Raw genomic sequence first — 27,999 nt, 5'->3', positions numbered from 1 at the left:
GAAATGATTATTTACAATTCAACACATTTTTATTTTTTTAATTGAATATATTAGTAAACTCAATTCTCCTAGAAATGAGTTAATTCAACAATAAAAAGTCACAAATTTACAACATATAAATAAAAAATCAGATTAAAAACTATCAGAAGCAAGGGATAAATCTGGCATTTTAGACTCTTCAAAGTGGGGGCTGTTTCTTTCTGTTTCCTTTAAGTCATCTGTCTTCACAGGATGACTAAAATGTAGGGTCAGGTCACAAAGCAGTAACTGGGAGAGTTCTGTGTAAAAGAAAAAAAATTAATAATATGAGACACTATATTGTAGCACATATGTCGCAGGCAGCTATTATTACTTTAGGTTGCTATTTCCTAATTATTAATTTTTAAGTGATTATTGCTTAAACCACAATTTAGATGTGCCAAATTTTGATTTAGAGTCAAATTTATACACTGCAAAATAAACATGATATAGAAGCTTACTAGAAGGGTTCTTTAGCTAAAACTGTCAGCTGTTTTACTACATTGCAATTTGATTTATGCAAACTTATGTATTTTTTAAAATTACTAGTTTTATCTGCTACACATGCATACAGTATAAAGAATCAAATAAAGCATGTGACAAAAAAGAGCAGTTCCTATCTCCCAGAGGCAACCACTTTTGATGTTTTTGGAGCTCATTTTGTTTTTGTGGGTTGTGTGTGTGTGTGTTGCATTTTTGTTTATTTTGGGAGGGGTGGTATTTAACCTCCATATCTCTAAATGATATTTATATTTTTTCTCAATTTTAGGTATTTGCTTCTGACCACAGAAGATTAAAATATAGCTCTTTCCATTTATCCCTATTCCCCCAATATATTTGAGTATAATTTTTCTTAACCCAGTATTTAATGTCTAATTTTTTTGATTACATATTCTTTACAGTTGAGTCTTGTAGGACATTTCCCTTCCTGCAAGCTTCCACCCAACCACAGTTAATAATTGTTTCCTTTTTTCATTGCTTAATTACCATGGATGTATTCCAAATTTCCCCAGTTGGGTAAACCTCCTCCCTGTATAGTCGAGAGCTTTTACTGCTCTACTGTTGAGAGTCTCTCCTCTCCTAGAGCCTTCTCATCAGCTCTAGTTTGGACTGACAGCTCTCTAGAAAGCCATACAGTTCTCACCTTGGGAATTCCCTTCACCACTATCCAATGGACTCCCTTCACCCTTCCCTCGTGTGGAGTATCTCTCTTCCAGAAGCTCATGTCTCTCTCTCTCTGGTTTTTTTTTTTTTGGTCTATTCCTTTGGTGGAATACAACCAAGGTAACTTTCTAAGGTAGGGAACTGTACAAGTCTGAAAGTTTCTGTCTCTACACCAATGCTTAATAGATTGACTGGCTATAGCAATCTAAGCCGGACATCACTTTTCTTCAGATTTCCAAAGGCAGTGCTGCGCTTTCTCTTAGCTTCCAGCCTTTCTATGGGCAAATTTCATACAAGTCTAATTCTTAGTCATTGTTTCTCTTTAAAAGATTTAAGAATCATTTTGTTCTTCCAGTGTTCTGAAATTCTGTAGTACTGCATTTTAGTATAAGACTATTTTTATCTACTGTGCTGGGCTCTTTCATTGTAAAAAAATATCCTTCAGCTCTGGAAAATTTTCTCAGATTATTTCTTTAATGACTTCCTCCTCATTCATTGTCTGTGTTCTTTCTTTCCAACACTCTACTTATAGAATATTAGACTTCCTTGTCCATCTGTTTTTTTGCTCTGCACTCAAGGGAATTTTCTTCACTTAATCTTTCAACCCTTCTCTAGAGTTTATTTCTATTGTCACACTTTCAATTTTGTTCTCCAAATATTTTTATAGTATCCTATTCCTTTTTCATAAATGTAGCATTTTCTTTTACTTCTCTGTGGATATTAATGATAGTTTCTTAGAGTTTTTAATTTTCATTTGTAATCTTTTTCTCCTCACTGATTGAATCTACTTATTGGTTCCGTCTCTGCTTTTCATATTAGATGTTTTCCTCAAACATCTTTTTTTCCATAGTTGTCTGCTTATATTTAAGACTATTGTACCAAAAAGACAATTAGAATTTCTTTCCCATGGCAATTATTGTGTGCTGATCTGGCTGGGTGTTTTGTTGAGGAAACTCAGTTCTGAGTATCTTTAGGTCTTTTCTCTTAGGCTTATCAGATTCCTGAAAGGAAAATCTGCCGGAGTGTATAAATCTGGCCACCAATGTTTTGTAGCCAAGTGGGGAAAGAAAGCTATGGATTTTGTAAGTCAATATTAAACATTGTCTTAAGACCCTTGTTTTTAGTACTACTATTTCCTTCAACTTGTGAGACTGTTGTGTAACTCTGGGAAAGTTAGTTAATCCCTTTATATCTATTTCTGTATCTGTAAATGTCAATGGTAATATTTCCAACCTCATAAGGTTGTTATAGCAATTCAGTCCATTTACGTAGAGCTCTTGGAAGAGTATCTGAATTATGGTAAATGCTATAAGTGTTGGCTATTGACATTAATACTTCTGGGAGAAAGTGAGGGTAACAGAGTGTTTGTTTAATCTTCCATATTTACCGGAAGTCTACCTTCCTAGTCCGGCTCTATTAGGCCTTTGTATCTTCACTGCCTCCCTATCCCACAACTTTTCAGGAAAACATTGATCATATTTATTCTATTTTACTTCATGAAAGACTAATTGCCAAACTAGAACAGTGAATCTAGTTTGAGAAGAATCTGAAGCTTCTCTAATTGTTTTAAATGAGTGCAAGCATCCAGAATCAATTATTCATTTAATAAATGTTGGCCAAAAGCCTATTATATAAAGGCACTGGGTTAAGTGCTAGGAATAACCTTAAGAGATGGGGTAAGTGAGCAAATATACAATAACAATATAGTATGATAGGTGATATGAAAAAGTATAAGAAATGACATACTGGCTTAAAAAAGTTTTCCAATGTAAGTAACTGTGACTAATAAGTAGCAGTTAACCTGGTTGACTATGCCAAAGCTTTTGACTGTGTGGATCACAATAAACTGTGGGAAATTCTGAAAGAGATGGGAATACCAGACCACCTGACCTGCCTCTTGAGAAACCTATATGCAGGTCAGGAAGCAACAGTTAGAACTGGACATGGAACAACAGACTGGTTCCAAATAGGAAAAGGAGTACGTCAAGGCTGTGTATTGTCACCCTGCTTATTTAACTTATATGCAGAATACATCATGAGAAACGCTGGGCTGGAAGAAGCACAAGCTGGAATCAAGATTGCCGGGAGAAATATCAATAACCTCAGATGTGCAGATGACACCACCCTTATGGCAGAAAGTGAAGAGGAACTGAAAAGCCTCTTGATGAAAGAGGAGAGTGAAAAAGTTGGCTTAAAGCTCAACATTCAGAAAACGAAGATCATGGCATCTGGCCCCATCACTTCATGGGAAATAGATGGGGAAACAGTGGAAACAGTGTCAGACTTTATTTTGGGGGGCTCCAAAATCATTGCAGATGGTGACTGCAGCCATGAAATTAAAAGACGCTTACTCCTTGGAAGGAAAGTTATGACCAACCTAGACAGCATATTCAAAAGCAGAGACATTACTTTGCCAACAAAGGTCCGTCTAGTCAAGGCTATGGTTTTTCCAGTGGTCATGTATGGATGTGAGAGTTGGACTGTGAAGAAAGCTGAGCGCCGAAGAATTGATCCTTTAACTGTGGTGTTGGAGAAGACTCTTGAGAGTCCTTGGACTGCAAGGAGATCCAACCAGTCCATTCTAAAGGAGATCAGTCTTGGGTGTTCTTTGGAAGGACTGATGCTGAAGCTGAAACTCCAATACTCTGGCCACCTCATGTGAAGAGTTGACTCATTGGAAAAGACTCTGATGCTGGGAGGGATTGGGGGCAGGAGGAGAAGGGGATGACAGAGGATGAGATGGCTGGATGGCATCACTGACTCGATGGACGTGCGTTTGAGTGAACTCTGGGAGTTGGTGATGGACAGGCCTCCCTGTCCAGGCAATTCATGGGGTCGCAAAGAGTCAGACATGACTGAGCAACTGAACTGAACCAAACCTGGTGAGGTGGAGGTAGGGAGGCAGCCTGTGGAGGTGGAGTGGGCACTTCAGGAGAAGATGCATGTAATAATTAAGGCACAGCCACAAAAAAAGAGCAAACGTGTAGATATGCAGATAGTTCAATGTGGCTGGAATCTGGAATGTGTAGGGAATGAAGAATGAGGTAGCAGAAAGGAGAGGTAGGCAGGGTCTGATCTCAAGGTCTTATAGTCCATTCTAGGAGGTCTGGACTTAGTCCTGAAGACAATGATGAGCCAATGAGCATTTTCAGCAGATTTATATTTCAGAAAGGTAATCCTTGCTGTTGAGATTGCTTTTGAGAGATGATGAATTAAGCAAAGGTAACCCTATTCCTTTACATCAGACTCCTCACAGCCTCTGTTAATATGTACTGTGAATTTGTGACAGAATTATCTAGCATAAAGCCCTTCCCAAAATTATTTGATCATCAGTTCACTGATTCCATTTATAATATCTATTAACATCACCTGAGACAGCGGTGTTCCTGGATCAGTCCATGAAGCGCTTGGGAAATGCTTTAGTCAGTTCAGTCGCTCAGTAGTGTCTGACTCTTTGCGGCCCCATGGACTGCAGCATGCCAGGCTTCCCTGTCCATCACCAATTCCTGGAGTCTACTCAAACACATGTCCATTGAGTCGGTGATGCCATCTAACCATCTCATCCTCTGTCATCTCCTTCTCCTCCCACCTTCAATCTTTTCCAGCATCAAGATCTTTTCAAATGAGTCAGTTCTTTGCATCAGGTGGCCAAAGTATTGGAGTTTGAGCTTCAGCATCAGTTCTTCCAATGAATATTCAGGACTGACTTCCTTTAGGATGGACTAGTTGGATCTCCTTGTTGTCCAAGGAACTCTCAAGAGTCTTCTCCAACACCACAGTTCAAAAGTGTCAATTCTTCAGCGCTCAGCTTTCTTTACAGTCTAACTCTCACATCCATACATGACTACTAGAAAAATCATAGCTTTGACTAGATGGACTTTTGTTGGCAAACTAATGTCTCTGCTTTTTAATATGCTGTCTAGGTTGGTAATAACTTTTCTTCCAAAGAGCAAGCATCTTTTAATTTCATGGCTGTAGTCACCATCTGCAGTGGTTTTGGAGCCCCCCAAAATAAAATCTCTCACTGTTTCCACTGTTTCCCCATCTATTTCCCATGAAGTGATGGAACCAGATGCCATGATATTAGTTTTCTGAATGTTGAGTTTTAAGCCAACTTTTTCACTCTCCTCTTTCACTTTCATCAAGAGCGTCTTTAGTTTTCTTCGCTTTCTGCCATAAATGTGGGAAATGCTTAGGAGAATACATGGAAAAACATAACAGGCACTCCCGACTTGGTGCCTAACTAACAGCCACTTCCCTCTTCTTCCTGGGACACAACTTGATTGCACTTGAGGTGATCCTCTCCCCAGTTTCAGCAGTACGTCCTGACTGGTCTAAACTGGTTGTGGCAGTCCTAGTCTCCTTGTAGTAACTGCTGTAGGATATACATGTGGTGCAAATCTGGCCAATGAAAGGAAAGGGAAAATGTGCTGGAGGGATCTGGAGAAAGGGTTATTTAAGAGACACAGGCAGAGAGAGCATCTGTATATGATCATGTCTGCAGGTAATGACCACGAGAAGTGATAAACAGAGTGAACATAACAGAGCAGAAAATATGAAAACCTAATACCTGATGAAACCTTTAAAACCCTGAATTAACTTTAGGGTTGCCCAACCTTGAATCTTATTATTATTTCTTTATTGCATAATAAATGTTAAATTGGTATTTTGTTACTTGTAGAATGGTCTCTTAACTGACACAGAGGCTGTCTTCATATATCAAGAGTTGTCATAAGAACAATAACTACATATTCAGTGATTTTCATGGTTAGAAAAATGACCAGTGGGTGAAAGGAATAGGGAAAAGATTTCAGCTAGTCCATGATGAAAAACTGTCTAATATAGAATAGACTGGTAACAGAGTTTTCCAACACAGAGAGAGTTTTTCCCAACACAGGAAATGTTTGGTCAAGAATAGATGAAATATTCAATCACAGAAATTCTACATACCTGGAATAAAATTACAGACTATTTCTGTAAGGTGAGTGATTAAATATCATGATCTATAAGGTCTAATCCTACTAGAATCATCAATTTACACAATCAAGCAAACTTACAAGTTTTGACTTAGAAGGAACTTTAGAGACTATAATGATTAATGGATAAAGATACTGAATTTTGCAGACTGTGACATCACTGTGTAAGTTTGTTGAAGGAAAGGATGGGGAGTAAATTTAGAGGGGTTAGTTAGACATCATAAGGTTTCTATAAGGAGGAGAATGGGACCACTGAGGATGAAATGGTTGGATGGCAGCACCAACTCCATGGACATGAGTTTGAGCAAGCCCCAGGAGTTGGTGATGGACAGGGAAGCCTGGCATGCTGCAGTCCATAGAGTCGCAAAGAGTCGGACATGACTGAGTGACTGAACTGAAGCTTTTTATAAAATGTCAGGGATGAGAATTCAAGTCTGCTATCTTTCAGGTCAATGCTCAAACATAATGCATCTTCAGAGTTCATACTACATTGTAAACATTGCTTAAGAAATAGAGAAATCATAATGAATAGGCAAAATTCAGTTACACCCAGCAGAAGCACAAATTGACTACTCTATAACAATGACTTGCAAACATTTTAATTCAGTGATTCCTACTTACCATTCATTTTCTTTAGCTCCAAAGAAATTGTGTTAATGTTTTTAATTATGGCTTCCACATTTAGTTTATGGTCAGTAACATTATTCTTAATCATCTGGTTCAAAAAGAGAAACAATGTACAAATCAGAAGTATGTATGTATACTTGAAAAACACTCAAATTTTCAACACTTCTGGAAGAAGAAAATCTGTTATTACTAAAATTTTAGTGAAATTATACTTTCTTTAAATGGTTAGAATTCTTACACAGGAAGTCATCAACTTGTTACTATTTTTCCAACTGAAAACACCTCTAACCAGAATTCTTAGGATGAGGCTGCTTCTTTAATCAAACCATATCCATACAATGGAGCCCTTACAATGGAAATGCAGATGTCCCCATTCCAGAAATCCTCAGCACTTGTAAAACTACCTTGTGCCTGGGTGCTCAGTTGCTTCAGTCCTTTCTGATCTTTGCCCTTCTGTGTACTGTATCCTCGGAGAAGGCGATGGCACCCCATTCCAGTACTCTTGCCTGGAAAATCCCATGGACAGAGGAGCCTGGTAGGCTGTAGTCCATGGGGTCGCGAAGAGTCCGACACAACTGAGCGACTTCACTTTCACTTTTCACTTTCATGCATTGGAGAAGGAATGGCAACCCACTCCAGTGTTCTTGCCTGGAGAATCCCAGGGATGGGGGAGCCTGGTGGGCAGCTGTCTATGGGGTCGCACAGCGTTGGACATGACTGAAACAACTTAGCCGCAGCAGCAGCAGTACTGTATCCTACCAGGCTCCTCTGTCCATCAGATTCTCCAGGTAAGGATACTGGAGTGGGTTGCCATGCCCTCCAGATATCCAACCTGGGTCTCCTGCGTTGCAGGAGGATTCTTTACTGCTGAAACACTGGGGAAGCCCATAAACTTCCTTACAATTTAGCAATCTCATAATATCTTCTCTAATTTTATTTATGTAAGCATCATTTTCTAACTTATGTTTGAATGACAGGGTCCATATATGATTTATTTAAGTACATACTAAAGCATAAAATAAGACAATTATAATTCCTTGACTAAGAAGATGGCAACATGGACACTTCTACTTTAGCTTAGGGAGTTAGGGCAATGAACATTTTAATTCAGCTAAGATACATTAATCAACAGATTACTCCTTTATAGTACAAAACATATGTTTAGTCAGTTGTATCAGATATAAACATATGGAGATGTTTCTAGGTCATTCACTAGAAACTAACCTTAGTCATTCAAATATCTCAAAATAGCTTGAATAAACCACAATTAGTGCACACAACTTCAGAAATAAAGAGTATGGGAAGTTATGCCTTATGTTGGTTGTCAAAAAAAAAAAAAAAAGAACAAACTAACCTTGGAATCAATTCTTTGACCCTGCCTTTTCCTGAGTCAAGGAAATTTATCCTATTTCACTCACTTCAGAGCCACTGTAAAAGAAATAAATTGTTTGCTCTCCAGACAATGAATAAAATACACTTTGCATCCACCTACAAGCCCCTAGGTGCTCAAAATCAAATGGCAGCTATCTTACTTGCGTATAGCAAAGCCAGATATACAGGTCTAAGGAGAAAGTAAAGATGATAAAAAGCAAAGGAGGTGGGGTGGGGATGGCGCAGTTCAAGAACCTTAAAGAAATGAACGCAAAAATAGAAGTAAAAGCCCTGAGGTAAGTAGAAACTACCAAGAAAGTTGACCCTCCCCACTCTGGGTTTCAGTTATCCAGGACCCTCAGGTGTCCATAGGTAGGTGGGGTCAAAGGGCAGCGTGGCAAGGGGACCCCTTTGGACTAGATCGAGGCCAGAGCTGGTCACCCCTTCCCCAGGAAGCTCCGTCAGGCCATCACTCTGAGACTGGAGAGGCCGGCAGGCTTCTCCAGGAGGTGGGACGTGGAGACCGGGATCGGGGCCCAGTAGCCCTGGAGCCCTCCATACATAGGCTGAAGGCATGAATGCAAGTCAGGCACTATCCCGGGACCAAAGGCAGGAGGCCAGGCCGTCCCCGAAAAGGGGGATCATTATCCTCTTCCCGTTCTAAAAGCCACGCCCTCCTTCTAGTCTGACGCCCCAGAGGAGCCTCAGGTCTGGGGCCACAGTCTAGGGTCTGAAGATGGCGCCTGTGGCAGCCTCGAAGATTCCACAGCCCTCAGGCTCCCAAACCAGATCGGAACAAAGCAAAACAGACTCAACGTGACCACCAGACGCGCCCGGACCCTCCCAGCCAACCACCCCTTCTTGACTCGACACACGACTGTGCCTGTGAGGAAAGCGGGCTCTTGGGAGCCACAGGCTGAGAGACCTTGCGAACTGCACTGGGTCCAGGCTGAAGATGCAACTTGAGGCAGCCTGGACAGGTCAACAGTCTTCACCTACACCACACAGACCAAAGGTGGATTAAGATTATTTGAAACCCAGTAACCCAGGCCAGCCCACAACCCCTACCTGTGGGGACGCACCAATTTCTCCCTGTTAAGTGGGGAGAGCGAGAGTTGGGCCGAGGAAGTGAGATTGGGCTTCATGATTGGTCAGTGTCCTTTTCCTGGTGCATCCTGGGAGTTGTAGTCCCACGCTAGGCCCCTGCAGAGAAAGTTCTGGCTGCGTGGCAGGAAGTGACTAGCACTACTGCGTGGGCAGAGGAGGACGGTGAGAAGGCATTTTGCCGACTGTGTGCCAGGCGCTGGGCTAGGTGCTTTACAGCTCTTGTTTGCCTTTAATTTTCACGGAATAGGAGTGTGGTTAAGGTCAGACTCTGGACTGAAACTTCTTGGGTTTAAATTCTACTCCAGTGCTGGTATAGCTATAGATGTCCTCAGCTATCATATGAAGATAATAATAACTACTGTCCGTCTTCTTTTGAGAGTTAAGTGAGATAATGCATCACATTGGGCTTGGCAGATGATGTGCTCCATAAATATTAGCTATTATCACTCTTATAAATCTGTGCAGATGAGCTGAGAGGTATACACTGGTCTCTTGCCAAGTAGAGAAGTCGAGATTCAAGCCATCTCTGCTGGGTTCCAAGAGCAATTTCTGTCACCACTGCCTTTGAGTTGACTCAAAGATTTTTCTTGGTGCCCTCAGGAATTGCCTTAGACTTGATGAACTTCAGATTCAGATTCTACACAAGTCCACCTTCTCTAAAGCTGCCTTATTTGTACTTAGCAGCCTCTTGAACCAGTGGGTTCACAACAACTTGCAACATATAGTCTGTTTTTATTTTATATCCCACCTGAAGGCTCAGATGGTAAACCATCTGCCTGCAATGCAGGAGACCTGGACTTGATTCCTGGGTCAGGCAGATCCCCTGCAGAAAACAATGGCTACCTATTCCTGTATTCCTGCCTGGAGAATTCCATAGACAGAGGAACGGTGGGCTGCAGTCCTTGGGGGTCACAAAGAATAGGACGGGACTGTGCAATGAACACTTTAGTTTTTTCACCACCTTCATTTTAACACTAGAATTTGCTGTCTGGTGCAGAGTTAGATGAGGAAGGGCGTAGAAGGGCTGAGCTTCTGAGCTTCAGTCCTAAGGACAGGTAGCTATGCGATCTTGGAAAAGAGTAACTTCTTTTCTCTGAATCTCAGTTTCCTCATCTGTTTCCTTGTGAGAGAGATGATGCCAATCAGTGTTTTCTAAATATCACTCCTTACTGGGGGGCTGTTACCATTGCTTGCCCTAGCTGTGTAACACCTGTTTTATTACTTTAATATTTTAAATTTACTTTCATTGACATTTAAATTACTTAATTTTTTTAATAGCATGGAGTTCAGTATGATAATTTAGTATGGAGTAAAAGTTAATCTGAAGTTCATCAAGTTTAAGCAGAGGAAATAGGGAAAATGAAGACCATGTAAATAAAACAATCATCTAGATATTTTACTTCTTGATGACCCTAATCCTGAAGCCTTATCTCTTTGTTAAAATGTGTTAATATTAGAGAAATATTAAAGTTAGTCTAGTACACACTGAGACTTTCTTCTTGATGTAGTCAGAAGAACTGAAAGAGTTGGATGGGGAATAACTCTTAACAGTGTGATTACACATTGTTTAATGCCTCTGTACCATATAAAACAGCTCTCAGATCCTTGGTAGTATATGTCCCACACATTGCTGAACATAATATTAGCTGCTGTCCAACATACCATCCATCCCTGAAGACTTCTCCATTCTGTGGAATCTAAAAAAGAAAGCAAACAAATGTATGTAACAGGACAGCAACAGACGCACAGATACGGAGAACAAATGAGTGGTTACTAGTGGGAAAAGGGGAGAGGGGTGGGGAAGATAGGGGGATGGGACTACGAGATACAGACTACTATTCATAAAATAAATAAGCAACAAGAACACAGCACAGAGAAATATAGCCACTACTTTGTAATAATTTTAAGTGGAGTACAATCTGTAACAATACTGAATCCTATGTTGTACATCTGAAACTAATATAATATTGTAAATCAACTTCAACTATATTTAAAAAAAAAAGACTTCATACTCAACCTGCTATGCTGCTGCTGTTGCTAAGTTGCTTCAGTCGTGTCGGACTCTGCAACCCCATAGACAGCAGCCCACCGGGCTCCCCCATCCCTGGGATTCTCCAGGCAAGAACACTGGAGTGGGTTGCCATTTCCTTCTCCAATACATGAAAGTGAAAAGTGAAAGTGAAGTCGCTCAGTTGTGTCGGACTCTTGGCGACCCCATGGACTGTAGCCCACCAGGCTTCTCCGTCCATGGGATTTTCCAGGCAAGAGTACTGGAATGGGGTGCCATCGTCTTCTCCTCAACTTGCTATGGGTATCTTCAGAACTTAATCCTGGAAGGCCTTTTCCAGAATTAACCCTACCCAGTTCTGCAGTTTCAAACTCTCTGCCAACGCTTCCCTAACTCACCATTTTAACTGTGGACACTTGCTAGTGTCAGAGTCTTGCATTTTCTTATTTCTGATATGTGTGCTGAGCATTTTTAGATCTATTTCTCCAAGTGGTGAAAAGGGGGACAAAGAGGCACAGAAGCTCAGAAAATAAACATTCTTTTAGAGGCTCTCCAGGTGGCGCTAGTGGTAAAGAACCCATCTGCCAATGCAGGAGACATAGAGACTCGGGTTTGATCCCTGGGTGAGGAAGATCCCCTGGAGGAGGGCCTGGAAACACGCCCCAGTATTCTTGCCTGGAGAATCCCATCGACAGAGGAGACTGGCAGGCTACAGTCCATGGGGTCTCAAAGAGTCAGACATGACTGAGGCAACTTAGCACATTGTTAGAAGCTTTCATCTTCTGGAACTCTCTCAGGTAGCTGTTATCAGCCCGGTTGTATAGAAAGTGAAGCTTGAGCTTAGTGCATGCTCAGGGGCTGTAAGAAACAGATTTAGTCTCAAGCACAGATCCTGTCTGTGAGATTCCAGAACCTTCTGTGCTTTTTGCTGAACCAAATTGTTTCCCAGACCAGGATACCATCTCTTGATACATGATGTAAACAAATACATCATGGACCCATAATGTCATGGGCTTCACAGATCATTGAATGTGAACACACACACAAACACACACAGACACACAGAAACATATAAATATGGAGTGACCTTTGAATGAGGGACATTAATAAAACAAAAATAACTTACACTGATCTATACAAGCAGAGATAATTCAACATCAAAAAGGAAAGAAGAAAAGGAAGGAAGATCATAATAATTTCAGGGTAAAACTACCTTAACAAATATCTTCCTGGATGTGTCTTTTTGCCTCTCCTTAATTGATGCAGGCTAATGAAAACTTCACCTCAGACCTGCCTGAATTCAGATGTGTGTTTGGAAACTCCACAAAGACAACAGCAGGAGAAAAGAAGGTGTTTAAAAGAAGTAGGGGGAAAAACATAGGCGGGCTGAGATAGCATTAAGGCCGACAGTGATGAAAATCAAGTAGCGATGGGGGCTGGTGCTGAGTAGGATGTGGTGTCTCTGGGGCCCTATTGTCCCAAACACACTGAATCCATTCATTCACAGGGTGCAGTGAGTGTTTGCAGGGCCTGCTTCAGCTCAGATACCTATGGACTAGGATTCTGTTCACAGGACTTTCAATTAAATTTAAAGACCTTCTACCCAGCCTAGTGCTCATCACTTCTTATGAGTAGGTTCAAACTTGGGAAAAGATCATCATTAAACCTTTTATTTAAAAAAAAGAATTAGCTTTGTGTTTCTTTTAAATTAATGTTAAAAGAGGAAAAAAGATATCCGGACTCAGACTGCAATAATATATGTTCCTCCACAAAAATGTCTTGGAACAATGATGACTACCTGCTGATGTGCTTTTCCTCCTCAAGTAGCTATAGATTCTTTTTTTTTCCCCCCTAAGAACACAAAACTTTAAAAGCATGATCTGCTACTTAAGGCTTGAGACCATTATAGATGAGGCCCTAAAATAAATCTATCTTCCTTAATAAGTTTGTAGATCCAACGTTTACTGAAACCCAACACAGGTTGCTGTTGTTGATGCTATTGTTAATCAAATAAGGGAGATTAAAAAGCTGGCAAATTCCCCCATGAAGAGAAGAGCTGTTACAGAACAACAAGGTGATTAAGCATTTTATGGAGCCGGGTGTGAGTGCCTCAGTTAGTTTTATTACAAATTCTTGACATAAAGTCTTCATTTCTAGGAAAACAAATTGAGTAAATTATCTCCTGTCTTCCCCTTGCTCTCAGAGCTCCCATTCCCATCCTCCCCCTGCTCACTGTAGATTACAAGTGCTGGTCTCTGTTCTGAGGGCTGATTTCCTGCTGGAGCATCAGCTCCTTCCTGAATATTGCTTTATACAACTCCTGTGTATGCAGATGTGGCAGGCAATGAGCACATGCTCAGATCATTACCCGAGGAGCATGGCCAGTGTCCAAAAGATCAAGGACATTCTTGTGCATTAGAAGAGCCAATGCTTTCCTCAAGGCCAATCAAATTAAGGAAGGAAGACAGTGCATGGCTTCTGCCTCTGGTGGTCTAAAGTGGAGGTAGGGGGTTCCTGCCTTCTGTCTTCTATAAGCAGCTGAGGTTACATTGGACACAGTCATTTTCTTTTCTCTGAAAGAAACCCTTCCAAACTTTAGAAAGAAGTTATTGGGATGTGTGTGTACATATTGCAGAAGGGCATGGCAACCCACTCCTGTATTCTTGCCTGAAGAATCCCATGGAGAGTCTGGCAGGCTATAGACCATGGGGTTGCAGAGTCGGACATGACTGAAGTGACTTAGCACATGTGTACATATAGCTGATTCACATTGGTATAGCAGAAACTAACATACGTTGTGAAGCAATTATATTCCAACAAAGAAATATATATATATATATATATATATATATAGCTGAATCACTTTGCTGCATACCAGAAAGAAGTTATTAACAAAATACACATAAGCTCACTGCATTAGCTAAAATATTTTGATTTCTAATTAAGAAATTATTTTATGTAAAAATCCTGCTGTCTGTGACAGCAGAAATGGACCTTGAGGATATTATACTCAGTGAAATGAGCATAATTCATCTTTTAGACAGAGAAAGATGAATACTATATGCTATCGCTTATACGTGGAATCTAATGGAATGTAGAGTGGTGATTCCCAGAGGCTGAGTGGTGGGGGAAATGGGAAGATTTGGTCAGGAGGTACAAGTGTTAAGTTCCAGGGACCCAGTGTACAGCATGGTGACTATAGCTGAGCAATCCCACGTTGTGAACTTGAAAGAGAGTGGAGCTTTCATTCTCCCCATCACAGCAACAAAATGGTCATCATGGGAACTGAAGAATGAGCTAACTAGCCTGATTGTGGTAGACATTTCACAATATATCAGTTCAGTTCAGTTCAGTCGCTCAGGCGTGTCTGACTCTTTTCGACCCCATGAATCGAGGCATGCCAGGCCTCCCTGTCCATCACCAACTCCCGGAGTTCACTCAGACTCACGTCCATTGAGTCGGTGATGCCATCCAGCCATCTCATCCTCTGTGGTCCCCTTCTCCTCCTGCCCCCAATTCACAATATGTACATGTATCAAATATCACACTGTACACTTTAAACTTACATAATGTTATATGCAACTATATCTCAATTAAGCCGGGGAAAAAAGAAATTAAAGTTCTGTGCCAACATTTTCTTCTGAAATAGGCAGTTATCCAAATAGAGTTTCCAATAAAATATGGGACATCCAGTTACATTTGAATTTCAGTTAAACAATTTCAGATAATTTTATTATTGTAAGTATGTCCTGAATATTGTTTGGCAGATAATTATATTAAAAATTTATCTAAGAATGAAATTTAACTGGGAATTATGCACTTTTATTTGCTAAATCTGGCAACCTTATGTCCAAAACACTTCAACCTTGAAAAGCAAAGCAAACAGTCTGAAGGACTATAGATTCAGTAGGTATGGAAGCCAAGAAAATACTGAGGCTTTCCAACTTGATGTCTAAAATTTAAAAATGCATACACTTACTGTGCCAGAACTTGGCTTCTTCTTCCCTTCAACATTCTTACAATGCAGGAAAGTGGCTGGGTTTTTGGGAAAGCAGATGGACAAAAGCTGTCAATATTCAACACGGTGCTATTTTTGACAGTTGCTCGCGATGCCTGTTTGCCTGAAAACTCTTTGCACTCAGCTTTTTAGGAAATGCCTTCATCCAGCAAAGGCATATTCATGACACACGTTGTATTTATTTTCAGAGATCCTCCAATCAGAGGAAATCTTCTCTGTCCTTAAATAAGATGTTTCTAATTCTGCTATGTCAGCTCTCCATCTCCCAACAATACTTCCGTTGTTATTAAAACATAGATCCTGATCAGATGTTTCTCCCTCTGGGCATTGCCCCCAACTCCCACACCTCACCTGCATCAGCCAGCCATGAAATGACAGATGAGTGCTTTTATGAAAAAAAATACATCATGTTCATGAAGTCAATGACAATAGAATCTAAGTGCATATTCACATTTTAAATGAAAAAATATATATGTGAAATATCAATAACTTCAGATATGCAGATGACACCACCCTAACAGCAGAAAGTGAAGAGAAATTAAAGAGCCTCTTGATGAAGGTGAAAGAGGAGAGTGAAAAAGCTTGCTTAAAACTGAACATTCAGAAAACGAAGATTATGGCATCCAGTCCCATCACTTTATGGCAAATAGGTGGGTCCACAATGAAACAGTGACAGATTGTATTTTCTTGGGCTCCAAAATCATTGTGGATGGCGACAGCAGCCATGAAATCGAAAGACACTTGCTCACTGATCTGTGGAAGGCGTGGTTACTGATGCTGTCATTTATCCGAAGGCGCTTTCACGTGAAGCATTTGAGAGACTTCCGGTTTTTTGCCATTACAAGAGCACAGCTGAGGCTGATGATTGGAGCAATCCCAGCGGTGAGCCCAGGGACGCTTCCAAATACAAGGCAAAACAGGACAAGATGAAGGCTAACAGAACTTTGTACAGAGCTGAATGCTTCAGTCCTCTCCATGAAGAAAAGATGGCCTTCTGCAAGTCACCCAGAAAGAGCTCCTTTCCTCCACCAGCTCTGAACATGGCGCTATAGATGACCAGTGCTTGAATGCGTATGTTTCTCCATATAAGCTGGACCTTTCCCGCAGAAGTTTCCCGTAGCTACTTCATATCTTCCACTCAAGTAGTGACTTGAGTCATTTTTCATAGTACATTGCTGCGGTTTGGTTGGCGCCTGTCGTGAGGGGACACAGAGCCTTATTAGCGCCCGTGCCCTCATACTTCTGTCTGCTTTATCATAGACTGTCTGCAGTCTCCCCAGATGTCTCACCTCCCTCCCCACTCCAGATACAGCTGATCTCTACTGCTGCTCTTTGTGACCAAATACCATGTTTGTCCCAAACCACCAACTAAGGCCTTGGGGCGTCTGGAAGTTGAAAATGTCAGCTGAGCACGTGTTGATATTCCGGTCCCAGGGCCCTTCCTCTCTTACACATCCCTCAGCACTCTCTGCTTTGGACTCTGGCTTTCTTCCATCTGACTGGCTTCTCATTGTGAGCTGTAGGTACTCTCATGTTAGATCTCCCTCTTGGGTGCATGGATTTCATTTTGAAATTCATTTGTATACTTCCATCCTGTTGATGAAAGTGTTCCAAAAGTTGGAAAAAAAAAAAAAAGATTTTCTCCTTGGAAGAAAAGCAAAGACCAACCTAGACAGCATATTAAAAAGCAGAGACATTACTTTGCCTACAAAGGTCTGTCTAGTCAAAGCTATGGTTTTTCCAGTAGTCATGTATGGATGTGAGAGTTGAACTGTAAAGAAGGCTGAGTGCAGAAGAATTGATGCTTTTAAACCACAGTGTTGGAGAAGACTCTTGAGAGTCCCTTGGACTGCAAGGAGATCAAACCAGTCAATTCTAAAGGAAATAACCCTGATTATTCATTGGAAGGGCTGAAGCTGAAGCTCCAATAATTTGGCCACCTGATGCCAAGAGCCAACTCATTGGAAAGATCCTGATGCTGGGAAAGACTGAAGGCAGGAGGAAAAGCAGGTAACAGAGGATGAGATGGTTGGATGGCATCATTGACTCAATGGATATGAGTTTGAGTAAACTCTCGGAGATGGTGAAGGACAGGGAACTCTGGCATGCTGCAGTCCATGGGCTCACAAAGAGTCAGACACGACTGAGTGACTGAACTACAACATCGTATGTGCTTAAGAAAAAGTGTGGAAAATAAACGCCTAAATCTTAATGATTATCCCTGAATTGTGAGATTTATGGGTGATTTATTTTCTTTGCATTTACTTATTTATTCCAGCTTACTTATTTATTCTTAGGGCTCCCTATATCTGCATTTTAGATCCCTCCTCTTCAATTTTAATCTGGGTGAACTGTGGACCATATTTCAAGGAATATGACTTATGGCTTCACTGAACATTTTTTACCTATATCAATAGGTATACCTTTTACCTATATCAAATGTGTGATCATAGTTGAAACTTATTTTGGTACTGATGACAGAATTCAGTCATTATATATATATTCTGGAGAAGGAAATGGCAACCCACTCCAGTATTCTTGCCTGGGAAACCCCATGGACAAAGGAGCCTGGTGGGCTACTGTCCATGAGGTCTCAAAGACTCAGACACGACGGAGCAACTAAACAACAACTAAGCAACTATATATACACATACGTGTATGTATATAGTTTTCAGCCATATATCGTGTCCACTTAAGGCCCCCCTCACACAGCCAACAGAGACGCACAGTGTTGCTAATTAATTCTTGGAGGTACGAAAAAGGAGATGGATAGTCCAGCTTCAGGTTCTTCCTAATTTAGGTCTTGGTTTCTTCTCTTTCCTAGCCTTTTTGGTTATCTGCTTCCAGTTTTACTTGCAAACTCCGGTACCAAAGTCTGAGATTTTACATGATTTTCTTTTCTTTAATATTTACTTTTTTGGGGGGTGCACCTTGCGGGACCTTAGTTCCTTGACTGTGGATTGAACCCTTGCACCCTGCAGTGGGGGAGAGTTCTAACTACTGGATTTACATTTTTATGTGTAATATTTTGTGCTAAAAAACACTCCCTGCTGCTAGCTCTGCTGCCATTGCCCTGGTCTTGGAGATCACCATCCTCTGTGCTGCCTGCTGTAACATCCCTACCGGCTTCCTACTGCTGCTCTTGCCCCCAGGATCTGCGTGCTCTACACACGACAGCTGGATGTACCTTTTAACTGTCGATGAGACCATGTCATCTCCTGCTCAAAGCCCTCCAGTGGTCTCCTATGGCCACTTTGGAAGAAACACCGAGTTCCTAACCTGGTCTACAAGCCCATGTGAGTTCCAGGCTCCCTTTGCCTCACTCTTCTTTCATTCCTAGAACATACCCACAGCTGTTTTGCAGTTGTTTCCTTCTGACCCTCCCATGGTGGTTTCTCTTCATACTTGAGGGTTCAGAGAAGCCATCACTGTCCTCTAATATCACCCCACCATCTCTCCCAGGCCCTTATTTGTTTCTATGTAATACTTGATTTCATTTGCAACTTTATTTTTTAAGTTTAATTTTTTAAGTTTCTGTTTCTGTTTAGTTTTTAGTTTCACTGGGGTGGGGCTCTTTTGCTATTGCTGAATCTCTTTTATAAGGGCGAGAAGCTATCATCTTGTTTACTCTTGTCTACTCATCTCTTCTCATTGTAGCCTGTGCCTAGCACAATTCCTGGATCACAGTGAGGGCACAAACGATCTTTGTCCAGTGACTGAATGAAGGAGTTGCCTGCTACAGTGGTATCCTTAGACTCAGAGAAACCAGGGTGTGCATTATACCTGCCAGTGTCCTGGGCCCTCAGCAAAGCTCTGGCAGCAGAAGTCACATCTTTGAGGCTTCTAAAGCCCTCTGAATGAGGGACAGCTCCTGTGGTGGCCAAGGAGACAGTGGATGAACCACAGAATCTAAACGCTGAATATTCTCAGTTTTGTGTGCTTTCTGATTCATTCTGGTGCATAGACCAAAGTTCCAAGAGAGCAATGAAAAGCACACTCACGGTTGTTCTAGAAGGCAACAGGCCTGAAAGCTTCACAGCAGCCTCGTGTGGTGTGGGGAGAATCATGAAACTTGTCTCTTATGAAAGAACTCTCCTGGCTGTGGATCGTCATTTGAATAAAAATCAAATGACTTCGGATCTGTCCAAAATGAAGGATGTTTTAATACTTTGTGTGTAAAAACACTGATTTTTTGCTTCTTTTTTATTAAACAGATTTTATTATTTTTCAGAATCTTGTCAGCATAATCATTTTATGGGTGGATGAAATATTCAGCCCTGTTGCTGCAGGAGTTCTTTCACAGCAATTACCCTGTGGCATTTTCGCTGTAATTAGGTTTTCACCGAGGATTTTTCCCTGGGTCTCTGTAATAAATGAAATACGACCAGCATTTAAATTTGTCAATTACAAGCAAGCACAGTGCATAAACACACAACAGAGCCATGAATTCCAAACCGCAGGCTGTGCTGGGGGGCAGATGCTCTGAAAATTAAAATGGAAATAAAACTACTGACTGGCAAGTGAAAAGTGGCCCCCAAAGAAAGCAGATCTCCCTTAACACTCATGCATGATTCTACCCAACAGGGCGAGCTCTTGATTACAAATTCTTCACCGTGAAACTGACAAGCAGCAAGGAATGAATCTGTGTTAAAATGGTTTACACGGGCCTCCGATCTCTTGCTCTGAGTCTTCCTGTATTTCTTGAGTCTAGATCAAAAGGATTTTGGACACGGTTGGCCAGAGTCCCATTGCCTTGTGCAACCTGTTGGTGATCGAGGATAGACAGATTTGGGACAGGGTCTGCTGCCTCCCGCGAGCTCCATTTTCACTGGCCTGCCTTCAGTAATTGCTCCTGTGGGGCCCTCTGCTGGCCATCCCTTGTACAGGGGAAAATTCTAGGAGTATGCACTCTTGAGGACTCTTGACAGATCCTTTATTAAACAAACCACAAAGCAAGAGCCACTTTTTTGAACTGCATGTGTAAGAAGTCTTAAGCAAAGAAAAAGAAACACATTTTTTTCTTACCAAACACACTTTGGTAAACTCACCGAGTATCATGTGTTTGTTCATGCAACAAATCTTTCCTGTGTATCTCTTCTGTGTCAGTCATATAGTGGGAGCCCAAACTGACAGGTCTCTTGCTGGTCTGAGACGGACAGCTCACAGTCTGGAGGAAGAAACACACCAGAATTCACAAATGGCACAGTTTAATTAGGCACTGTCATGTAGGGCGTGTGATGTGGTTGAGGCAGCTTTCAGGGAGAATGCCCCTGGGGTAGGGACACTTGGGCTAAGATCAGAAGGAGAGAAAGACATTCCAGGCAGAGGCAACTGTATGTTCAGGATCAGAAGACAATCCTAGTACACGAGAGGGTTTGAAGGAATGTCCAGCAAGGCTGGAGTGCCAGGAGCAAGGGGATGCCTAGGGCAAGAGGAGATGGGAGAAGGGGGCAGAGGCCAGATCATGGAGGTTGTGTGGAGGGATGGCGTCTCTCCTGACACCTGCGGGAAGCTACTAAGGGCTCCCAGGTAGAGGATTGGAATGATGGTGGTTGATAGGATCACATTTGTGGTTTGGAAAGATGACCCTGGCTTCATGATGGGGAACAGGTTGAAAGCGGAGACAAATAGGCTCAGAAGTCCAGTTAGGATATCCCAGTTAGTGGGATAGTCCATGTGACAGTTGGTAATACCTTGTTTAAAATGGTGGCAGAGGAGCTTCCCTGGTGGTCCAGTGGTTATGATTCTGCACTTTGACTCCAGGGAGCACGGGTTAGACCCATTGTCGGGGAACTAAGATCTTACATGCTGTGTGTGTGTGCTGTGTGCGTGCTAAGTCGCTTTAGTCGTGCCCGAATCTTTGCGACCCTATGGTTGTAGCCCGCCAGGCTCCTCTGTCCATTGGATTCTCCAAGCAAGAATACTAGAGTGGGTTTCCATGCCCTCCTCCAGGGGATCTTCTCAACTCAGGGATCGAACCCACGTCTCTTAGGTCTCCTGCATTGGCAGGTGCGTTCTTTACCACTGAGCCACCTGGGAAGCCCATGTTATATGAGGAAAGGCCAAAAAATAAGAAAATTTAAAAAAAAAATTTTTCTAAATGGTTGCAGAGAGTTGGTAATGAAATCAAAGAGCATTTAAGGGGTAGAATCTACATGGACTTGGTGATGAGTGAGATATGGTGGGAAGAACAGGGGCAGGGTCTGCATTATCTCATTTAATTGTTAGAACCTTGCAAAATAGCATTATCCCCAATTAACATATGAGGAAAACTGCGGCTCAGAGAGGTTTAGTGTTGGGCTTGAGATTACTCAGCTGGGAGGTGGGCAGGGTCATGTGCCTATTAGTCCACTGCAGGGTCTCTGAGATCCCTCGGGGTTATTCACCCCAAATTCATCTCCCCTATGTACTCTCAATGTACCTTCAACTTCTTGAGAACACCCTAAAATGCTTGCTGTATTTGTTTCCTTGTTTTTCTTTCCTGCTAGACTGTCGAAGCTTCGGCCTTGTCCTGACTGTCAGTGATTAGTCCAGTGTCTGGCTCAGAGTGGGAGCCAGGGAGACTTTGTGGAGTGAATAAGAAACTTTCATCAGTCTCCTGTGGAAGGGAGCCAGGGCAATGTATTCTCACTGACCTAATTCCCTCTTACCCCAGGACCACAGGTTTGGGATTTTTGTTGGATTGAGGCAGGAGGTAGATGCCCCACTCCCAGGATAAAGCGACTGGAGATTCATTCCCTGTGGACCAGAACTCTAAGATGAGAACAACAGGAGAATTAGGAGAGCAGGCTGGACCCTCCCCAGACCACACATTCCTCATTCTCGCAGTCAGGAGACCTCCCTGACCACACACATGCAGAAAGACTCCTTGGATGTCAAAGGAGAGTGATGCTAATTAGTCCAGGCTACACACAGGCTGTTGTGGTAGAATCCGTCTTGGCTAAGAGATGTGTGTGCTCACATGGGAGGATCCTGAGATACACCAAATATGGACTGTGAACCAGGCAAATCAAAATGATTGGCCAAAGGAAACGCAGAAGAAATGCCCCCTGTAAGTGACTTCAATTGCCACGAGGGGGCGATAGGAACCCTCTCTCTGAGCTCACTTGTGTGGTCTATCCACACATACTATACTCCTTTTCCTCCCAATAAACACTTTCCTTGTTTCACTACTTTTCATTTTTGCAGGAATTCTTTTTGGCAAAGCCAAAAAGCCCGGGCCCTCTGGTCTAGTGGCTGGGGTTTCTTGCTTGCACCTCCACGACCTGGCCTCCGTCTCTGGCCAGGGAGCTGAAGTCCCTGAAGTCCCCACTCCAAGCTGCAGAGTGGTCTCCAAGACCTCCAGAGATCAGAATGTTCAAAATGGATTTTCAAGAGGGATTTAGAAGCTTCTAGTATGGTTTAAAAAGCACAGGCTTCAAAACCATATGCCTTTGGACTTCCATCTTTGCTCATCAGTTTATAAGCTGTGCATTCTAGAGTTATCCTTTTTATCATTTTAGAGTTATGCTCATGTCCTCCTGGAGAAAGTGAGGATAGCTTGAGTGTTTATTTCATTGGGTTGTTTGAATATTGCATTTGATCATCTATGCAAAGGGCTTGGCACATTGGTATATAAATTCCTTATTTTGTAGGAAAAAAAGGGTCAAAGTGACATGGCTAGCTGAGAAGGTGGATGAAGCTGCGAATTTCTCTCCATCTGCCTCAAAGTTCCTGTCACTTACAGACTCCTCTTCCTGCAGTTTATTCTGGAATAAGGAGGGAGGAAGTTGGCTCTCTGGGGGTCCCTGACAGGCTGACAGATGTCCCTTAAGGCAGCTTTCAACAGAGAACTCCTTTTTATTGTTATTATTATTCTTTGTGATGTACAGCATGTGCCTACAAGCCTCTGGGCATGATCGTAGGTTAGGAATTAATAAATCATATCTGGTTCCTGTTTAATTCATGGCTCCCACAAAATTAAACATGGAGACAAGAAGGAGGACCTAAGAAAACAAAGTGTCCCAAAGTCTGGATTCTGGGACACAGAAGGCTGCGGGAGGAACAATACCTAGCCAGAACAGCAGTTGGAGCAAGACAGGTAGATACCAGATGGAGCTGAGGAGCCTGCGCACACACCAGAGAGCAGCAAGTCCTTCCTTTAGATTCAAGGAATCCAGAAGTCTGGGATCATACATGAAAGTGCAAGTCACTCAGTCATATCTGACTCTTTTGTGACCCCATGGACTGTAACCCACCAGGCTCCTTCGTCCCTGGGATTTCCCAGGAGAGAATTCTGGAATGGGTTGTCGTTTTCTTCTCCAGGAGATCTTCCAGACCCAGAGTGAACCCATGTTCCCTGCATTACCAGGCAAACTCTTTACAGTCTGAACCACCAGGGAAGCTGGGATCATACATGCATGGATTCAAATCCTGGCCACGTGACTTATTTCTGTTAGCTGAGCCAAGGGCTCACAGTCTCACAGCTGGTTGTTTGCAGAACTGGATTAAGATGAACTCAAACCTGTGGGTGGTTCTCAGTCATTGTAGGAGAAGAAAAAGAATTTTCCCTCTACTCTTCTAAGTTCTTGGCTAAAACTCCCTGTAATATAAAGACGGGCTTCCCTGGTGGCTCTGTCTGCAATGTGGAACACCTGGGTTCGATCCCTGGATTGGGAAGATCCCCTGGAGGAGGGCATGGTAATCCACCCCAGCTCTTATCTGGAGAATTGCCATGGACAGAGGAGCCTGATGGGCTACAGTCCATGGGGTCGCAAAGAGTCGTACACAACTGAGCGACTAAGCACAACAATAAAGAGACAGATTTTATTACAAGAGAAAAACAAACAGAAGTATAGTAACACTGTTGGAAAACAGAATTCAACTGAGTAAATTTTAAAGCTCCACTGGCTTTATTCAACAATTCATGAACCAGGCAGCATCTGAGCCAGCAGATGGAAAGGAGCTCTGAGGAGCTGTACAAGATGAAAGACTTTTATAGGGAGAAGGGAGCAGGAGCAAGGATGCTATACTAGGTAAAGAAGTGGGCTGATTACCATACGGTTACTTTCCTGTAGGTGCTGGCAGGGGTCCATCAGGCAGATCACCCCGCTAGTGCCAATCAGGTGATTCCTGACGGTCTAGTTTAAGAGTCCTCTTCCGTGGGAATCAAAACTATGATTTTATTAAGTCTCAATCTGGAGACTTGGGGCTTAGCATAAGTAACTCCATTTTAAGTCTGCTGTTCTCTTTGTTTTAACACTGCCCTTTCGGACCTCTCTCCCACCAAATCCGCCACCACCCCACCTCCCTAGAGCACCACAGAGCCTGGAGCTGAGCTCCTAGTGCTTTACAGCAGGTTCCCACTAGTGTTTACTTTACACATCAATCCCAACCTCCCAACTCATCTCCCCCACGCCCACCTGTCTGTCCTCTACATCTCTGTCTCTATTCCTGCCCTGCAAATAGGTTCCTCAGTACCATTTTCCTAGACTTCACATATTTGCATTAATGTACAATGGCTCAGATCATAAAGAATCTGCCTGCAATGCAGGAGACCCATGTTCGGTCCCCACATTGGGAAGATTCCCTGGAGAAGGGAATGGCAACTGACTCCGTGTTCTTGCCTGGTGAATTCCATGGTTAGAGGAGCCTGGTAGGCTACAGTCCATGGGATTGCAAAGAGTCGGACACGAGTGAGTGACTAACACACACACACATATGGTATTTGTGTCTTTCTGACTTACCTCACTCTGTATGACAGACTCTAGGTCCATTCACATCTCCACAAATAACCCAATATTGTTCCTTTTTATGGCTGAGTAATATTCCATTGACCCTGATGCTGGGAAATATTGACGGCAAAAGAAGGAGGTGGCAGAGGATGATTTGGCTAGATAGCATCACCAACTCAATGGACATGAATTTGAGCAAACCCCGGGAGATAGTGGAGGACAGGGAAGCCTGGTGTGCTACAGTCCATGGGGTTGCAAAGAAACAGACAGGACTTAGCCACTGAATAACAACAACAATATTCCATTGTATATGTATACCACATCTTCTTTATCCATTCATCTGTCAATGAACATTCAGGCTGCTTCCAGGTCCTGGCTACTGTAAATAGTGTTGCAATGAACATTGGAGCACATGTGTCTTTTTGAATTATGGTTTTCTCAGGGTATATTCCCAGTAGAGGGATTCCTGGATCAAATGGTAGTTCTATTTTTAGTTTCTTAAGGAATCCCTATACTGTTCTCCATAGTGACTGTATCAATTTACATTCCCAGCAGTTCTTTTGTTTTTAACAACATGTATACCTTGTATATGGGCTTTCCTCGTGGCTCAGATGGTGAAAGATTCTGCCTTCAATGCGGGAGAACTGGGTTTGATCCCTGGGTTGGGAAGATCCCCTGGAGGAGGGGATGGCAACCCACTCCAATCAGTATTCTTGCCCTGAGAATCCCCATGGACAGAGGAGCCTGGTGGGCTATAGTACACTGTGGCTGAATAGCTCCCTGAGATGGCCCAAGCCTCCACTTTAAATACTAGCTTACCCTAAAGACAAAAGAAAGATGGGGAGGCTGGTTAAGGGAGGTTCCCAAGAAAGGCACAGTAAATATGAGTGAGATTTGCTCTGAAGACTTAAGTCAGTGCCTTCCTCATTGACCAGAGTTTTTTCTGATTTAGAGTCATCCTTGGGATTTCCTCGTGGCTCAGACGGTAAAGCATCTACCTGCAATGCATGAGACCCGACTTCAATCCCTGGGTCAGGAGGATCCCCTGGAGAAGGAAATGGCAATCCACTTTAGTACTGTTGCCTAAAAATTTCATGGGCAGGGGAGTCTGGTGGGTTACAGTCCATGGGGTTGCAAAGAGTCGGACACAACTGAGCGACTTCACTTTTTTCCTCTTCCTCGTACAAAGAAGGGGATGTCTACAAATAGAGATATCCTTTATATAAATGTTAGTGTCCTTACATAAGGGCGTTACTACTCTGTTTAAGAGCTTTTCTTGAGTCTGCAGTTTCTCAAAATAATCAGTTCAAAATAATCCTTATGCCAAAAAGGCGTAATTTGGGGTGGCATTTTCTGCTACCCTTCACCATCATGTATACTGTTTATGAACATAGTACGGCATATTTATTAGTGTTGTTTAGTCGCTAAGTCCTGTATGACTCTCTTGCGACCCTATGGACTATAGCCCGCCAGGCTCCTCTGTCTTTCTGTGGGATCTCCCAGGCAAGAATACTGGAGAGTGTTGCCATTTCCTATTCTGGGGGATCTTCCTGACCCAGGGAGAAGAACTCTCATTCCCTGCATTGGCAAACAGATTCTTTACCACTGAGCCACCAGAGAAGCCCCTTCTTGTTGCTTAAATATTTACTGCATAACTATGAGCTCCTTAAAGCAAATGCCTAGTATACAAATTGAGCTCAATAAATGCATGCTGAATGTTTTACTGCCTTAGACTTCTCACTTCTGAAGTTCCCTGCCCCCTCAATACCCCACTCCCATCCCACAATTACACTGATCACCAGAAAAACCATTTTAGAGAAAAACATCCTAAGATCTTCACAAATTATCAAATTCACAATATAAAAATAAATATCTGCACAGCATGGGGCCGTCTTTCAAACGTTATGTCCCTCTAGTCGTGTTTTCCTGGGTAAACTGTCGTATCACACATTGATGACTGCCTTTTTTCCCTGCTCCTTGATGGCCACTTTTTGCAATGAAATAACGGTTTTAATCTTAGGAGACTTGCCCCATATGTTCTGCAGAGTCAAGTGGTGATGAAGGGAGAGCTAGGCTCCCTTACTCCATTCCAAGGACAGTAGGATTCAAATTCTCTCCACAGCAAAGCCTTAACCTGTCACGCACTAACCCCTGGGATGCTTGCCCAGAGTCAAAGCCAGGGAACCCCACACCAGGGGTCAGTGATGTTCTATGTGGGCCTTTCCTTCCCCAGGGCCAGGTCAACCCTCTTTGGGGCCACTAGCAAAGTCTCTCATATTAATCCTGGGTTTTCTAATATTTCCAGGCTTATGTCTTAACCTAGTCAATATATCATTTTTAATGTAAATTTTTCCCACTTATAAAACCAAAACTATCCTAGCAGACTCAGAAAAGTGCCCCCAAAGATAAACAAGAGATCAGATCACCAGTGGTTTCTCCTCATAGGACGATACTGCTGGTATTTTTGCACAGAGTCTACTAGTCTTTTCCCTCCTCCTATTCTGTAGCTCTAGAAAAAGAATTTTCCTTCAAATGTCCTCCTATTTGGGAAGGAAAAGTTCCTTCTGTTATCCTTTCCAGAAAGAACCCAATAATTCCTATTATGAAAACTCTTTCAAAGAAGCAGTCTGTTCAACACTGTTGCTAAGCCATTTATTGCTATAGCAATGCTTGGCCCTAGAGTGCAATAAACAAGCTTCCTGACCCAGCCTCTGAACAGAAGTCACCATTATCGCCCCCAGAGCTTTCCAGCGGGGCTCATTTTGCCAAAGCCATTCATTTAAATTAGCAGCTGCCTTCTCAGTCGCTACTGCTGCTTTTGCTTCATGCCGTGCCTCGCCAGGGGGCTGAAAAGCAGTGAGGACAATACACTGAGGCTGGAAGGCTGGCTGGTGGGCGGCCTCTGGGGGTCTGAGGCACATGCAGAGGCTTTTCTTCTGGCGCTGTCTTTGCTGAGTACACTGTCCACTGTCTTGGATGCATGTCACCCAGGGCAAA

At 42.5% G+C, this 27,999-nt stretch overlaps 1 protein-coding gene across 5 annotated transcripts; it reads right to left on the bottom strand.

The window, feature by feature from the left end:
- Nucleotides 1–7: 7 nt before the first annotated feature.
- On the bottom strand, nt 8–9,349 carry C20H5orf58 (chromosome 20 C5orf58 homolog). Of its 5 annotated transcripts, none has more exons than XM_019982746.2 (4): nt 9,225–9,349; nt 8,140–8,213; nt 6,780–6,873; nt 8–278 (listed from the first exon to the last, which is right to left on the bottom strand). In XM_019982746.2, exons 3-4 carry the CDS (start codon nt 6,871–6,873, stop codon nt 133–135), a joined length of 240 nt encoding a protein of 79 aa, XP_019838305.2. In that variant the 5' UTR covers nt 8,140–8,213; nt 9,225–9,349; the 3' UTR covers nt 8–132. The 5 variants fall into 5 exon arrangements, with proteins under 5 accessions (XP_019838305.2, XP_070630598.1, XP_070630599.1 ...); XM_070774497.1 differs by having other exon boundaries at nt 9,239–9,302; XM_070774498.1 differs by lacking the exon at nt 9,225–9,349 and adding an exon at nt 9,082–9,130.
- Nucleotides 9,350–27,999: the final 18,650 nt, after the last annotated feature.

Source organism: Bos indicus, chromosome 20 (assembly GCF_029378745.1).
Source record: "Bos indicus isolate NIAB-ARS_2022 breed Sahiwal x Tharparkar chromosome 20, NIAB-ARS_B.indTharparkar_mat_pri_1.0, whole genome shotgun sequence".
Classification (NCBI taxonomy): domain Eukaryota; kingdom Metazoa; phylum Chordata; class Mammalia; order Artiodactyla; family Bovidae; genus Bos; species Bos indicus.
This window is presented reverse-complemented; position numbering and strand designations above follow the sequence as displayed.

What these genes read in the sequence shown, in the direction of transcription:
- C20H5orf58 (XM_019982746.2), bottom strand. Translation starts at nt 6,873, where the DNA reads ATGATTAAGAATAATGTTACTGACCATAAACTAAATGTGGAAGCCATA. An exon ending in GGAGCTAAAGAAAATGAATG is followed by an intron (nt 279 to 6,779) that starts GTAAGTAGGAAT and finishes TCTTTTACACAG; the next exon opens with AACTCTCCCAGTTACTGCTT.